Genomic DNA, 14,877 nt, shown 5'->3' on the forward strand with positions numbered 1-14,877 from the left:
GGGGCCGGAGCAGAGGTGGGAGTGGGTGCAAAGCAGGGAGCAGGAGGCCGGGAGGTGGACGCAGGGAGGCCAGGGCTCTCTCCTGGGTCCTGAGCTGTCCACATTCTACTCATCACGGTGGTGGGAGGGGGGTTCTCCACTCTGATGCTGTGGATGACGTGGGGTGGCTCCGGGCCTCAGTTTCCCCATCTATCCATATGAAGCTGGACTCAGTCCTTCTTTCAGCAGACCCTGCAGCAAGCCCCTGCTGACTTCAGGCTCCCTGCCGGACTCTGGAGATGCGTAGATCAACAAGGTCCCCCAGGAGCCTGGGATTCTGAGAGGGGAAATTTGGGGGTCCATCCTGATGTGGGCAAGGCATTCCCTGGATCAAAGAAGAGCTTGTCAGACCCAGAATGGAGGGGCCCTGAGTCCCTCCCGGCCCCTTGGTGCCCCGCTGTCTATTCCACAGCCTGCTGGCCTTTTGTGTGTTGCCCACTTAGGAGCGAGGGCCCCAGGCCACATCCTAGGGCATGTTCCCAGCTCGTGGCAGGAGAGGAGGCCTTTGTACCCAGGCAGGCCCGGTCCAGCCTCCCCGGGAAGGTCCCAGTATGACGAGCCGAGGATGATGAGAAGCCCAGGGCCACAGAGCCGGCTTGGTTCCTTGGCAACATCCCGAGGAATCCAGCGGCTGCACACTGGCTCCCTTCCTCTCTCCTCCCACCCTCCTGCCTGCGGGGGCTAGAGGCGGAGGCAGCCAGCACCATTATAAAAAGCCACAGAGCTCTGGCGGCGGCGGCGGCGAGGGGACAGCACTAAGCTCTGCCGCCTGGCTCTAGCCGCCTGCCCTGGCCTCCACCCGGACTCTCACCCACCCTCAGCCATGGCTCCGATATCTCTCTCGTGGCTGCTCCACTTGGCCACCCTCTGCCATCTGACTGTCCTGCTGGCTGGTAAGTGGGGCCTGGACTTGGGCACGAACAGGGTGAGGAGCCCCCGGTGGGGAGCCCCCAGCCCCTTGTCTGTCCCTCAAGCCTGACATCAGGGGCCCCAGACCCTGCCTGGGTAAAGCTCAAGGCCGGTGGCAGCCCCTATCCAGGGATGTGCAGGAGGGGGCTGGGCACCTTCCTTTCCCCAGATGCAGCACTGGACAGATTTCCACTTGCCAGCGACTGCTCTGCCTGACCCAGCAAGCAAAGTGGCTGTGCCTGGAAGCACAGAGAGGTGGTGTGGGTGGCGTAAGGGAGCTAGGTGTGGGTGTGCCAGGAGGGTGGGGGTGGAGGGAGGCTGCAGAGGCTCCTGGTGGGCACTGGGGTGGGAGGACCTGGCTGACAGTGGCTGGCTCTTTCCATCCAGCGTTAATGTGTAGCCCGCAGTGCTGGCCCTGGGCCAGGCCACAGTTGGGACTTTCTCCTGCCCTGTTTTCAAAGCCCCCAGGATTAGGGGGCCCAGGACCAGTGAAGGTCAAGGTCACTGCAGCTCATGGTTGGGGCTTGCCGCTGCTGTGCTGGTCTGTAGCCCCAGTTGCTCTGCCTGTCTACCCATCATGCTGTCTTCCGCCTCCAAGCACAGTGTAGAAAACGCGTTCGCCTCTAGTCACTTGCTTACTGAAGCCCGGGACCTGGTAGGGGTACATAATTGACCATTCTACCTGATATGGATAAGATGGAGGCCCAGAGAGGTTTAGAAACTGGCCTGAGGATGCACAGCCAGTAAATAGGGCAGGAGAGGGTAAGACTCATGGGACTGAATGCAGAAGAGAGCACAGATGCACGCTCACCACCTCCATGAACCGCTAGCCAGCCCCCTCCTCAGAGATTGCCCCCACCATCCAGCAGGGTGACATTCAGAGGTGAGACTTTGCCTGTGGGCACACAGCAAGTCCAGGAAAATGAGAAGTAGTCCCCAGCTTCCAGATATTTCCATGGAGCAAACTCACCCTGGGGCAGGGAGCAGGTGCGTGGGTGGATGGGCACGTGGGGATGGTGGAGGCGAATTCCTGCTGGCTGCCTGCTTTCTGGGATTGGGCCCTGAAGCCTGAGGTGTCTGGGGACAGTGAGAACTGGAAAGTGGGGAGTCAGATGGCGGCTGCTTTGCCACAGTCTTGCTGTGTGACCCTGAGCAGGGTCTTGCCTCCTCTGGTCCCAGCTGCTGCATCTTTAAATATAGCTATTACCTCTCCGGTGGGGTGGGGGAGGGTGATGAGGCTCCAGTGCCTATGGGGGTGTTTTGAAGAGGGTGGCGGAGGAGGATTACTTTTACTAAGCTTAGAGGGGAAAGGGTCCTAGGCTAGGATGGAAAGGGACCCTGGGGGACTCTGGGTGCTCTGACTAGCAGCCTGAGGCTTTAGAACCAGGCTTCTGCCCTCATCTTGGTCATTGGCTTTACTGGAAGATCCTGGGGATTACTGGAACCTTTCTCAGCCTCAGTTTCTCCTCCTGTAAAACTGGGTATTTGACCAGGCTCACCTTGGAAGTCCTCCCCAGCGCTGACATGTATGGCTCCGAGAGGCCCTCGGGAGCCTCTTTAGGATGAGGGGGTGGTTTGGAAGCCAGAGAGACCCAAGGGGAGGCTGGGGGGTTCGGAGCTGCTGCCCTGACTAGTGTGGGGCAGCTGCGTCAGTCCCCAAATGTGGGTTTGTGGGGCTGTGTCAGGCAGGAGGCTTCTGTGCTTTATATAACGAACCTGCAGCTACGAGTCAGTGCAGAGCATTGCCCCCCCACTCCAAAAGCTGACGCATTCACTCCCACTCAAGTCCTGGCAAGAAAGAGAAAAAAACGAATCTGTTTTAAGCTCTTATAGCCTACCCCGCTCATTAGCAGTGGGGGTGGATGGAGAGGGCATGGGAGGATAAATTCAAGAGTGTCAGATCCAGGCCCCTGTCAAATTTAAATAAAAATTCCTCCATTTTTCTGTTGGTTAAGGTATTATGTCACAAAGCGCTTGCTTGGGCATTTTGTCCATTCATTCAACAAATACTTATTGGACACCTACTGTGTGACAAGCCTGGTACTAGGTACTGGGGCAGCATCAATAAATAAAACAGCCAAGGACCTCAGCCCTCGGGGTGCTGTAATTCAACTAAAGAGGACAGATAATACACAAAGTAAATCAGTAAACAACGTGATCTGTTGGAAGGAGAAAAGGCACTGTGATCAAAAAATAGAGAGGGGTGGCTGGGCGCAGGGGCTTATGCCTGTAATCCCAGCACATTGGGAGGCCAAGGTGGGCAGATCATCTGAGGTCAGGAGTTCAAGACCAGACTGGCCAACATCGTGAAACCCTGTCTCTACTAAAAATACAAAATCAGCCAGGTGTGGTGGTGCATGCCTGTAGTCCCAGCTACTTGGGACGCTGAGGCAGGAGAATCACTTGAACCTGGGAGGCAGAGGTTGGAGTGAGCCGAGATTGTGCCACTGCACTCCAGCCTGGGTGACAGAGCGAGACTTCGTTTCAGAAAGAAAGAAAGAAAAAGAAAGAAAGAAAGAAAGAAAGAAAGAAAGAAAGAAAGAAAGAGAGAGAGAGAGAGAGAGAGAGAGAGAGAGAGAGAGAGAGAAAGAAAGAAAGGAAAGAAAGAAAGAAAGAAAGAAAGAAAGAAAGAAAGGAAGGAAGGAAGGAAGGAAGGAAGGAAGGAAGGAAGGAAGGAAGGAAGGAAGGAAGGAAGGAAGGAAGGAAGGAAGGAGAAAAGAAAAATAGAGAGCAGGGAAGAGAGGTGTTGACATTTTAAATAGGGGGTTAGGGAAGCCCACTCAGTAGGTGGCTTTGCACAGTTTGCAGGAGGCTGAGGGAGGGAGCTGTGTGGATATCTCTGGATATCTCTAGGGCAGTGGTCCTCAGTGAGTAATTTTGCTCTCCCAGGGGCCATTTGGCAATTTCTAGGGACATTTTTACTTGTTACAAATGTCCCAATGTTTTTGGTTCAGTTGAGCTACTTGCCTCTAATGTGTAGAGGCCAGAGATGCTGCTAAACATCCTCCAGTGCCCGGGACAGCCCCCAAAACAAAGAACTGTCTGGTCCAAAATGTCAGTAGTGTCACTGTTGAGAAACCCTGCCCTAAGGGAAAAATGCTCCAGATGTTAAAAAATGTTTATTCTCACAACCAAACTGTGAAGCAGGTATTGTCACGTCCATTTTACAAGTAAGGAAACTGAGGCTTAGAGAGTCTGAGTGACTTGCTTAGGACACACAGCTGAGCAATGAATGGCTCAAGCCCTCTTTTTATCACCTCACCCAGTGACCCAGGACATTTCTTGAGTCTCCTTCTAAGACCCTGGAAGACTCTTAGAAGTCCTTGAGGTCCAGCCTAAAGGAGACTTCCTCCAGGAAGCCTCCTCTGATCATTTGAAGTTGGAAGTGGTTTCTCCCTCATGTAAACCCCAGTATATTTGTGGTATGTTCTGGAACGCTGTGTTTCTGCCTGGCATCTAGGGTAGCCTAGAACAGTGGGTGTTTAGGGGCTGGGTAGAAAACTAGCTCTGCCACCATGCCGCTGTGTGGCATTGGGCATATTTAACCTCTCTTATTCCCAGCTTCTGCATCTGTGAAGTGGGGATAATAATACTCCCTTTGCAGGATAATAATTTGGGAATTAAAGAGAGCAGATGTGTACATGCTGGACACAGGGTTTGATACACAGTAGGTGCTCAATTAAAAAAAAAAAAGTTCTGATACTCTGTGTGCCTGTTTTACCTGTCCATCAGGCTGGGAGCCTTCTGAGGCCAGAGGCATTCCTTGTTCATCTCACTGTACCTCACAGCACCCGGCACAGGGTCTGGCAAGAGGAACAGCATTTGTTGGTTGACTGAATAAGCAGAGTGATCTGATGGCATTTATTGGGATGGAAGCACTCTCTCCAAGCTCAGCACCCGTGCCTATGGGAGAAAGAGCTCAAGGTTAAGGATAAGAGGGCTTGAGATTTTTGTATATACTCAAAAGTAATTCCAGCCAGTGTTGGCTGAATCAGGAAGTGGATGGATGGATGGATGGATGGATGGATGGATGGATGGAAGAAGGGATGGGGAGGGGACAATGAGGGATGGATGAGTGGGTGAGATAAAAGGGGGTGGAAGATTGACAGGTGGTAGGCAGGGGAGAGGGAGTGGGTAGATGGATGAATGGAGATGAGTAGGGGGTGGGTAGGAGGTGGCAGGTGGGTGAGGAATGGGTAGAAGATTGATAAGAGTGGGTGGAAGGATGGATGGATAGGTAGATAGATGCATTAAAGAGAGATAAGTAAATTAAGACTAATTTCATTCAATGGATATTGATTGAGTATCCACCTTGTGCTTGATGCTGGGAAACTGTGATACCAAGACAGATGCCTTCCTTCCCTGCCTTCCTGACACTCCTATGTCAGATAATAGATGACTGGCTGGGCGAGGCATTGTCTCCATTTACAGAAAGGAAAACTTCAGCTCTGAGAAGGGACAGGCTCCCCAGGTTAGTTAAACAATCTTCCTGGCAGAACCAAGAACTTAGCCAGGCCAGGACCATTCAGGGACTGTGGCAGAGAGTGGGGACTTTGGAGACAAGATGACTCTGTGGCTCTTTAAAGCCCTGAAGGTGGGTAATGCTTTCCCCATGTTGGATTTGAGGTGCACAGAATGGACCTTCTTTCTTATCCATTGGGCAGCCTCCCTTGCCTCCTCCTGTCTCTGGTCACTCAGGGGCACCGTATTTTCTGGGGCTTCCTAAAGAAGACACCTGAAGGCCAGTTTAGGGGACTGCCACCTGGCTCCACTCAACAGGGCCTGGGGAGGCTGCAGGTGTGTCATTCTGAGGTCCCATTGCAGAAGGAGGGTGGCCAGCCCACGCAGTGACTTTTATATCCTGGTTACTCAGAGAGAAAGGACAGCCCTGTGACCTGGGGAGCCTCTCCTGCACACAGCCCCCAACCCCCCTGAAGCTGCTAGTGCTGCTCCTTGATGACTCAACCCAGACCTGCCGGCCCTAAACCACCTTCCCACAAAGCAGGGCGGGCCAAAGCTAAGGGGGAGCGATGGAGAGAGGAAGCAGCAGACTCTACAAAGTCTCTGTGTGTGTGCGCACGTGCATGCGCCTGTATTTGGGAAAGTGGAGTGTGTTTGCATGGCCGTATATATGTAAGTATTTATGCATGAGCAATTCGTGTTCTGGTGGAGCCCAGGGATGGGCTGGGGGTTTCCCAGGCTCTGAAGTGCTAGATAAGATCGGCTTGCTCTCTTGACTGCCCTGGCCTCTAGATGTTTGCAAAACCCTCTGGGGTCTTGCTTTTGCTGCACATAACCTTGACCCAGATCTGAAACTCCAGCTCTTCCTTGATTTTTACACTCATCCTCCTTGAGCTCATGCTAAGCAGAAAAAAAAAAATTGCTGGGGATTTTAGGCAAAGAAAAAAGGTGGAAATGCAGTGTAAACAACTTCAAATGTTTATATCAAATAGTTGGGTTTATTTGTCCTGTCCTGGGGTTTCTCTCTGGCTCCACGTGACACTCAGATACTGCCTGCCCCTTCTGCCCCACTCTGCCCCTACCCTATTCATACCTTCCATCTCCAGCCCTTCCTTCTCCTTACTCTTCTTGCTCCAGGAATTTCAAATGCCTCTTCCCTCTTAGGCAGGATGACTCAGTACCTTTCAGCAACTACTCTCAGGCTTATTCTGGCTCTTAACAGCAGAACAAAGGATCATCTATTCATCAGACCCCACCTTCTTAGAAAGCAGTTGTACTTATACACTTTTAAAAAGTTTATTGCTGGGCATGGTGGCTTGCATCTGTAATCCCAGCTACTCCAGAGGTTGAAGTGGGAGGATCGCTTGAGGTCAGGGGTTCAAGACCAGCCTGGGCAACATAGCAAGACCCTGTCTCTTAAAAAAAATTAGCCAGGCATGGTAGCATGCACCTGTAGTCCCAGCTACTTGGGAGGCTGAGGCAAGAGATCTCTTCTTCTTTTTTTTTTTTTTTTGAGACGGAGTCTTGCTCTGTCACCCAGGCTGGAGTGCAGTGGTACGATCTTGGCTCACTGCAACCTCTGCCTCCCGGATTCAAGCAATTCTTCTGTCTCAGCTTCCCTAGCAGCTGGGACTAAAAGTGCCCACCATCATTCCAGGCTAATTTTCGTATTTTTAGTAGAGACAAGGTTTCACCATACTGATCAGGCTGGTCTCAAACTCCTGACCCCAGGTGATCCACCTGCCTTGGCCTCCCAAAGTGCTGGGATTACAGGTGTGAGCCACCACACCCAGCCAGGAGAATCTCTTGAGCCCAGGATTTTGAGGTTGCAGTGAGCTAGGATTATACCACTGCACTCTAGCCTGGGCAACAGAGCAAGACCCTATTTCTTAATTTAAAAAAAAAAGGCAGCAGGAAGAAACAAGGCAGAGGTGAGGGGATAGGCAAGGCCACAGGCCCAGTGGAGACTGTAGCCATCTTGGTAGGAGAACCTGTTCCATCACTTGCTGGCTGTGTGACCTTAGCAGATCCCTGTCACTCTCAGATTCATCTCCCCTGCTGCACAATGGACCAGTTAATTTTAAAAATTAACCCGGGCATGGTGGCTCATGCCTGTCATCCCAGCACTTTGGAAGGCCAAGGAGGGCAGATCACCTGAGGTCGGGAGTTTGAGACCAGCCTGACCAATAAGGAGAAACCCCGTCTCTACTAAAAATACAAAATTAGCCAGGTGTCGTGGCAAATGCCTGTAATCCTAGCTACTCGGGAGGCTGAGGCAGGAGAATCACTTGAACCTGGGAGGCGGAGGTTGCGGTGAGCCGAGGTCGTGCCATTGCACTCCAGCCTGGGCGACAACAACGAGACTCCATCTCAAAATAAACAAACAAACAAACAAACTTTTAATATGTGCCAGTGCCAGGCAAAAAGAACTCTGTAAATAAGAATTCACATTTCTTATTCTTACAACAAGCCTATGAGGTAGATACTATCTTTGTTTCTATTTTACAGGTGGTGAAACTGAGGCATAGAGAAGTTTGGTGGGGGAGGGAGGCTGAGTCAAAGGCCTTGAAGGCCAGGGTGTACAGGTGATCAGCTTTGGCTTGGGTGGTGTGGCCGGGACAATTTGGCACAGGGTTGGGAAGCCAGATGCCCACAGACATCCCTGCTGACCAGGAACCTCTTTGGACTCAGGACAGCACCACGGCGTGACGAAATGCAACATCACGTGCAGCAAGATGACATCAAAGATACCTGTGGCTTTGCTCATCCACTATCAACAGAACCAGGAATCATGCGGCAAACGTGCAATCGTGTAGGTATTGCCCCTGAGGCCTCTGAAATCCCCTTCAGACCCTTGAAATATTCCCAGACCTCTGAGAATCTATGTCCACACCTCCCCTCCCAGACCTGGTCTCCTAGGCGAAGGCCTCAGCACACGCTTCTCTTGCCCCTGGCCTGCAGGCCACTTCACTGACCTTAATTTCTATGCCACATGGCTAAGGAGGAGAGTGGTTTCCTGAATGGCCCAGTGTGGCTGGGGGGGCAGCCGCCCTGGCTTGTGGCCTGGAGCAGCCATGGACAGTGGTAATTCCTCCTGGACTGAAGCACATGTTACCCCACACTTGAACCCACTATATTTCATGGGGTGGTGTGGGTAGGCGTAAAGCATGAGGGTCTTACTTAAAATGCAGGTTCCAGACTCTAACAGACCTGGTGCAAATCCTGCCTTCCCCTCTTACTGGTTGGGTGGCCCTGCTTCCATTGCTTACTTTTTGCACCTTGGTTTCCTTGTCTGTAAAATGGGTAGCTAGGACAGGATGTAACTAAAGTGCTTGGCAAGGGCGCGGTGGCTAATGCCTGTAATACCAGCACTTTTGAAGGCCGAGGCTGGTGGATCACTTGAGGCCAGGAGTTCAAGACCAGGCCGGCCAACATGGTGAAACTCCATCTCTACTAAAAATACAAAAACTAGCTGGGCGTGGTGGTGGGTGCCTGTAATCCCAGCTACACGGGAGGTTGAGGCAGGAGAATTGCTTGAACCCAGGAGGCGGAGATTGCAGTGAGCCAAGATGGCACCACTGCACTCTGGCCTGGGCAATATTGTGAGACTCCATCTCAAAAAAAAAATAAAAAGAAAAAAAAGAAAAGAAAAAAAAATTAAATTAAAAATAAATAAAGTGCTTGGCAGGGTCTGTCAGTAGGAGCTGCAGAGATCACTATCTCCATCTGACAGAAGAGGAAACAGGGTCATTTCGAGACTCTGGGGAGGGACTGAGTCATTGTCCTCCTGGCTGTTAAGGACCCTGGCCATCTTGGTCACTTCCTTCTCCTGGGGGCTCTCTTGGGTCCTGCCTAACCAGCCAGCCCTGAGGCCTTTCCCCAGGACTGACTTTTGAGCCCTAAAGCAGCCTCAGCCAGACCTAGGGGTCAGGCAGCAGGAAATGGCCAATGGCCCTTTGCTTTCTAGGCTCAGTTAAAGGAAGTCTGGCACTTCCTCTCCTCAAGTATGCAGTTTCTAAGGTGGGCAAGGTACTGAGCGTTCTCCTGCCTGGCTTCTTTGCTGATCGGTCAAGGCTTACTTCCCCAAGACACCCCCAGGTATTTTTTGTTTTCTAGATGAAAGGGAAAAAGGAAGTGGGGGAGGGGATCGCTGTGCCCAGGGGGCCTGCAGGGTCATACTTGCTTCCTGGACTCCTCAAGCTTCCCGGCATCCTGGAGCCAGGTGCCTTTACTTCACCTCTCTGAGCCTTGGTTTCCTCATCTGTAAAATGGGGATGAGCCTGGTAGCCACCTTGTGGGATGTATGTAAGATTTGAACATGGGCAAATGCCAAGCACAGGCTGTGGCATGGAGCCAGGGCGTCTGTCAGCTCTGAGCTGTGGGCTTGGCGGTGAACCAGTCACACACGGCTTCAGAGGAAGTTCAAGATTTGGAGGGTACTCAGGGTCCCAATGAGGCTGCCACATATTTGGCTCTAACCCCTTCTGCCCGTGAACACACATCGGGAGGGGAGGAGAGGGGCCTGGAGCACAGCCTGTAGCTGTGAAACCGAAGGAGAAGAGCAACAAGACTCACGAAGTCTCATAAGGCCTGTTCCAGAGTGAGGAGGCCCCATACAGAGCTCACCTGAAGTCCTCTCCCCAGCAGGAGACTCAAAGCCCAGAGCCCCCTGCCTTAATGGTAACAATATTATCGACATTGTTATTATTTTCAGCTATTATTGATCGGCTCTGAGCCATAATTTAGCTTTTTTTTTACAGTAACACAGAAGTAGGGTGATCAACTCGTCCCTGTTTGCCTGGGGACTTTCCCGGTTTTAAAATGGGAAGTCCCTCATCCTGAGCACCCCCTGCATCCCATTTTTTCTGGGATGGGTGGTCACGCTACAGATGGGAGGCTTTCCTATCTCCATTTCTCGGGTGAGGACCTGGGAGCCTAGGAGGGCGGGTTTCCCCAGCTGGTCAGTGGCCTCACAGCTGCTAAGTGGGAGGGCAGGGTTTCTAGCCGGGTGTGTTCAGCTGCAGAGCACTGGTGCTGTGCCCCCACACCACGCTGGCCCGGGTTTCTGGCATCTGGACATCACTGGATCCCTGTCTTTCTCCCCTGTAGCTTGGAGACGAGACAGCACAGGCTGTTCTGTGCCGACCCGAAGGAACAATGGGTCAAGGACGCGATGCAGCATCTGGACCGCCAGGCTGCTGCTCTGACTCGAAATGGCGGCACCTTCGAGAAGCAGATCGGCCTGGTGAAGCCCAGGACCACCCTTGCCGCCCGGGGAATGGAGGAGTCTGCGGTACCGGAGCCCGAAGCCACAGGCGAAAGCAGTAGCCTGAAGCCAACTCCTTCTTCCCGGGAGGCACAGACGGCCCTGGGGACCTCCCCAGAGCAGTCGACTGGCGTGACTGGTTCCTCAGGGACCGGGATCCCCCCAACGCCAAAGGCTCAGGATGGAGGGCCTGTGGGCACGGAGCTTTTCCGAGTGCCTCCCGTCTCCACTGCCGCCGCGTGGCAGAGTTCTGCTCCCCACCAACCTGGGCCCGGCCTCTGGGCTGAGGGAAAGACCTCTGAGGCCCCGTCCACCCAGGACCCTTCCACCCAGGCCTCCTCCACCCAGGCCTCCACTACTTCCTCCCCAGCCCCAGAGGAGAACACTCCGTCTGAAGGCCAGCCTGTGTGGGGTCAGGGACAGAGCCCCAGGCCAGAGAACTCTCTGGAGCGGGAGGAGATGGGTCCCGTGCCAGCACACACAGATGACTTCCAGGACTGGGGGCCTGGCAGCATGGCCCACGTCTCTGTGGTCCCTGTCTCCTCGGAAGGAACCCCCAGCAGGGAGCCAGTGGTTTCAGGCAGCTGGACCCCTAAAGCTGAGGAACCCATCCATGCCACCATGGACCCCCAGAGGCTGGGCGTCCTTATCACTCCTGTCCCTGACGCCCAGGCTGCCACCCGGAGGCAGGCAGTAGGGCTGCTGGCCTTCCTTGGCCTCCTCTTCTGCCTGGGGGTGGCCATGTTCGCCTACCAGAGCCTCCAGGGCTGCCCTCGAAAGATGGCGGGAGAGATGGTGGAGGGCCTCCGCTACATCCCCCGGAGCTGTGGTAGTAACTCATATGTCCTGGTGCCCGTGTGAACTCCTCTGGCCTGTGTCTAGTTGTTTGATTCAGACAGCTGCCTGGGATCCCTCATCCTCATACCCACTCCCACCCAAGGGCCTGGACTGAGCTGGGATGATTGGAGCGGGGAGGTGAGATCCTCCAGGTGCACAAGCTCCAAGCTCCCAGGCACACCCCAGGAGGCCAGCCTTGACCATTCTCCACCTGCCAGGGACAGAGGGGGCGGTCTCCCAACTCACCCCAGCCCCCAAACTCTCCTCTGCTGCTGGCTGGTTAGAGGTTCCCTTTGACGCCATCCCAGCCCCAATGAACAATTATTTATGCCCAGCCCCCTCTGACCCACGCTACCCTGTGAGTACTACAGTCCTTCCATCTCACACATGAGCATCAGGCCAGGCCCTCTGCCCACTCCCCGAAATCTCATTGTGTCTCTTGGTTCTGCTGCAGTTGCCAGTCACCCCGGCCACCTGCGGTGCTATCTCCCCCAGCCCCGTCCTCTGTACAGAGCCCACACCCCCACTAGTGACGTGTCTTTTCTTGCATGAGGCTAGTGTGGTGTTTCCTGGCACTGCTCCCAGTGAGGCTCTGCCCTTGGTTAGGCATTGTGGGAAGGGGAGATAAGGATATCTGGTGGCTTTCTTCTTTGGTCTACACTGTGCTGAGTCTGAAGGCTGGGTTCTGATCCTAGTTCTACCATCAACCCCCCAAGGTACTCCCATCTGTGAAAGGAAAGAGGGAGGTAAGGAATATCTGTCCCCCTGACATCACTCATTGACCTGAGGCCCTTCTCTCCAGCCCCTGGTTGCAGCCTCACAGTCCTTATGAGCAGAGTACCTTAGACAGTCCTTGCCAATGGACTAGCTTGTCTTTGGACCCTGAGGCCCAGAGGGCCTGCGAGGGAGTGAGTTGATAGCACAGATCCTGCCCTGTGGGCCCCCAAATGGAGGTGGGCAGAACAGAGTCCATCCCTGAAGGCCCTGCCCAGGCTCAGTCACTGAGACACCCCGAGCTCTGCCTCCCCTCACCCCCTAAGAGGGAGGAGGGAGGGCTCCAACCACCTGTCTAAGAAGCCCAGGAAAGGCTCTGGGAGCAGCCACACTCCTGATGCTTCTTCAGAGACGCCTGCAGGCAGCCAGGCCACAAGACCCTTGTGGTCCCACTCCCCACACGCCGGATTCTTTCATGAGGCCTGGGTTCCCCTCCCACCTCTCTCACTCCTTGAAAACACTGTTCTCTGCCCTCCAAGACCTTCTCCTTCATCTTTGTCCCCATCGCAGACAGGACCAGGGATTTCCATGAGGCCCCTGTTTGTTTCTGAAAGGGACGCTACCCGGGAAGGGGCTGGGACATGGGAAAGGGGAAGTTGCAGGCATAAAGTCAGGGGTTCCCTTTTTTGGCTGCTGAAGGCTCCAGCATGCCTGGATGAGGCCGCACCAGCCGTCCTGGCCCCTCAGGGTCCCTGGGGGCAGCTTACCTCTCCCTTGGATTGTCCCCGAGGGTGACCCTTGCTCTACCTGAGGGGCCTCTTATGGGCTGGGTTCTACCCAGGTGCCAGGAACACTCCTTCACAGATGGGTGCTTGGAGGAAGGAAACCCAGCTCTGGTCCATAGAGAGCAAGACGCTGTGCCGCCCGGCCCGCCCGGCCTTTGCACTCCCCTGCTGGGCATGGTGCAGTATATTCAGGAAGTTCAGGGCCTGGCTCAGGTGGGGTCACTCTGGCAGCTCAGAGAGGGTGAGAGTGGAACTGATGCACTTTGTTCTGGCTCTTCCAGGCTGGGAGAGCCTTCCAGGGGTGGGGCAGCCTGTGATGGGGCCCTGCCTTCTTTGTGAGGAAGCTGCTGGGGCCAGCTGGTCCCCCTTCCATGGACTTTGTTAGTTTCTCCAAGCAGGACATGGACAAGGATGATCTAGGAAGACTTTGGAACGAGTAGGTTGATCCTTTTACTTTTCCAACCCTCATCACCAATGTCTGTGCCATTTTGTATTTTACTAATAAAATTTAAAAGTCTTGTGAATCAATATGGGTGATTTCTCTGGGGACAAGTCCAGCAACCAGGGCTTCAGAGGGGAAGGAACGGGGCAGGGGTGGGCAGGCCAAGACCCCTTTCAGCCCTGGAGACCCCTATCTCCAGTTCACCTGGGGCAGAAGAGCAGACATGTTTACAGTCAGCAAGAGAAGAAGCACCAGGGATCGGAGTGAGGAGTGCTGAACCCTGGGCCTAGCTCTCTTCTGCCCGGCTGTGTAATGTTGGGCCAGGGCCTTCACCTCTCTGAGCCTGCATAACTGTGAGTATGGGGCCTCTCCTAGTCTGGCAGGACTCTCCCTAGTCTGGCAGGACTCAGAATCCCTCATGAAGCCCTACCCCATGCCTGCTGAACCACCGTCCCAGGGGCCCTGGGACCGCTGTCAGTGAACTGGTGCCCCATATGGAAACTGGCCCATAGTTTCCTCTTTGCAGCCTTCCTAGTTCAGATGAAAATCAAAGAGGGATTACTTCTTAAGGGACTTGGAAGTTCATAGATGTGCCCCAAGTGTGAGCCTCCTGGTGGCCTAAGCTCTTCAGTGTCCTGGGAGGCTTCCTAAGAGCTGCTGTGTACAGTTGTGCAGGTTGGAAACTGCACAAGGCTGCCACAGACCAAGTCCAGCCTACTGGTATCCAATATTTCATGAATGTTAGGATGCATCCTTTTCACACTGTGACATGTTTCGAATTGAGACTTGTTTTGTAATCAATGACTTGTCACCGCTTCATTGGCATGTTTTTTTTCCTTATTAGTAATTTATTAAATATCAGAACATCTTACCATCAATCATATCTTAGATTCAATGTCTACATGAATGGTGTTTTTTAGTAGGCAGGTCCAGGCAGCAGCTGCCATTTGAGATAGAGCAGGCTGGGGTCAGCAATCCCATTTCCTACAATCCCCTCCACCTCCTGGATCTCCTGGATCTTGTAGCCACATCAGTTACCATTTATCATTGCCTTTCTCTTGTTTTTCTTATAGTGAGGATATTTTTCTATGAGCCCAAGTCTCCATCACAAATAGGTCAAGGGTGGGGCATGGTGCCTCACACCTGTGATCCCAGCACTTTGAGAGGCCGAGGTGGGCAGAGCACTTGAAGTCAGGAGTTCGAGACCAGCCTGGCCAACATGGTGAAACCCTCTCTCTACTAAAACTACAAAAATTAACCAGGTGTCGTGGCACACCCCAGTAATCCCACCTACTTGGGAGGCTGAGGCAAGAGAATAGCTTGAATCTGTGAGGCAGAGGATGAAGTGAGCTGAGATCACGGCCCTGTACTCACTCCAGCCCAGGCGACAGCGAGACTCCGTCTAAAAAGCAAGTAAACAAACA

At 53.6% G+C, this 14,877-nt stretch overlaps 1 protein-coding gene across 1 annotated transcript; it reads left to right on the forward strand.

The window, feature by feature from the left end:
• Window positions 1-747: 747 nt before the first annotated feature.
• Window positions 748-13,535, forward strand: CX3CL1 (C-X3-C motif chemokine ligand 1). Its single transcript, XM_007993433.3, has 3 exons — window positions 748-932; window positions 8,101-8,221; window positions 10,519-13,535. Exons 1-3 carry the CDS (start codon window positions 863-865, stop codon window positions 11,534-11,536), a joined length of 1,209 nt encoding a protein of 402 aa, XP_007991624.3. The 5' UTR covers window positions 748-862; the 3' UTR covers window positions 11,537-13,535.
• The last annotated feature ends 1,342 nt before the right edge of the window (window positions 13,536-14,877 follow it).

The sequence above is a fragment of the Chlorocebus sabaeus genome, chromosome 5 (genome assembly GCF_047675955.1).
Source record: "Chlorocebus sabaeus isolate Y175 chromosome 5, mChlSab1.0.hap1, whole genome shotgun sequence".
Taxonomy (NCBI): Eukaryota; Metazoa; Chordata; class Mammalia; order Primates; family Cercopithecidae; genus Chlorocebus; species Chlorocebus sabaeus.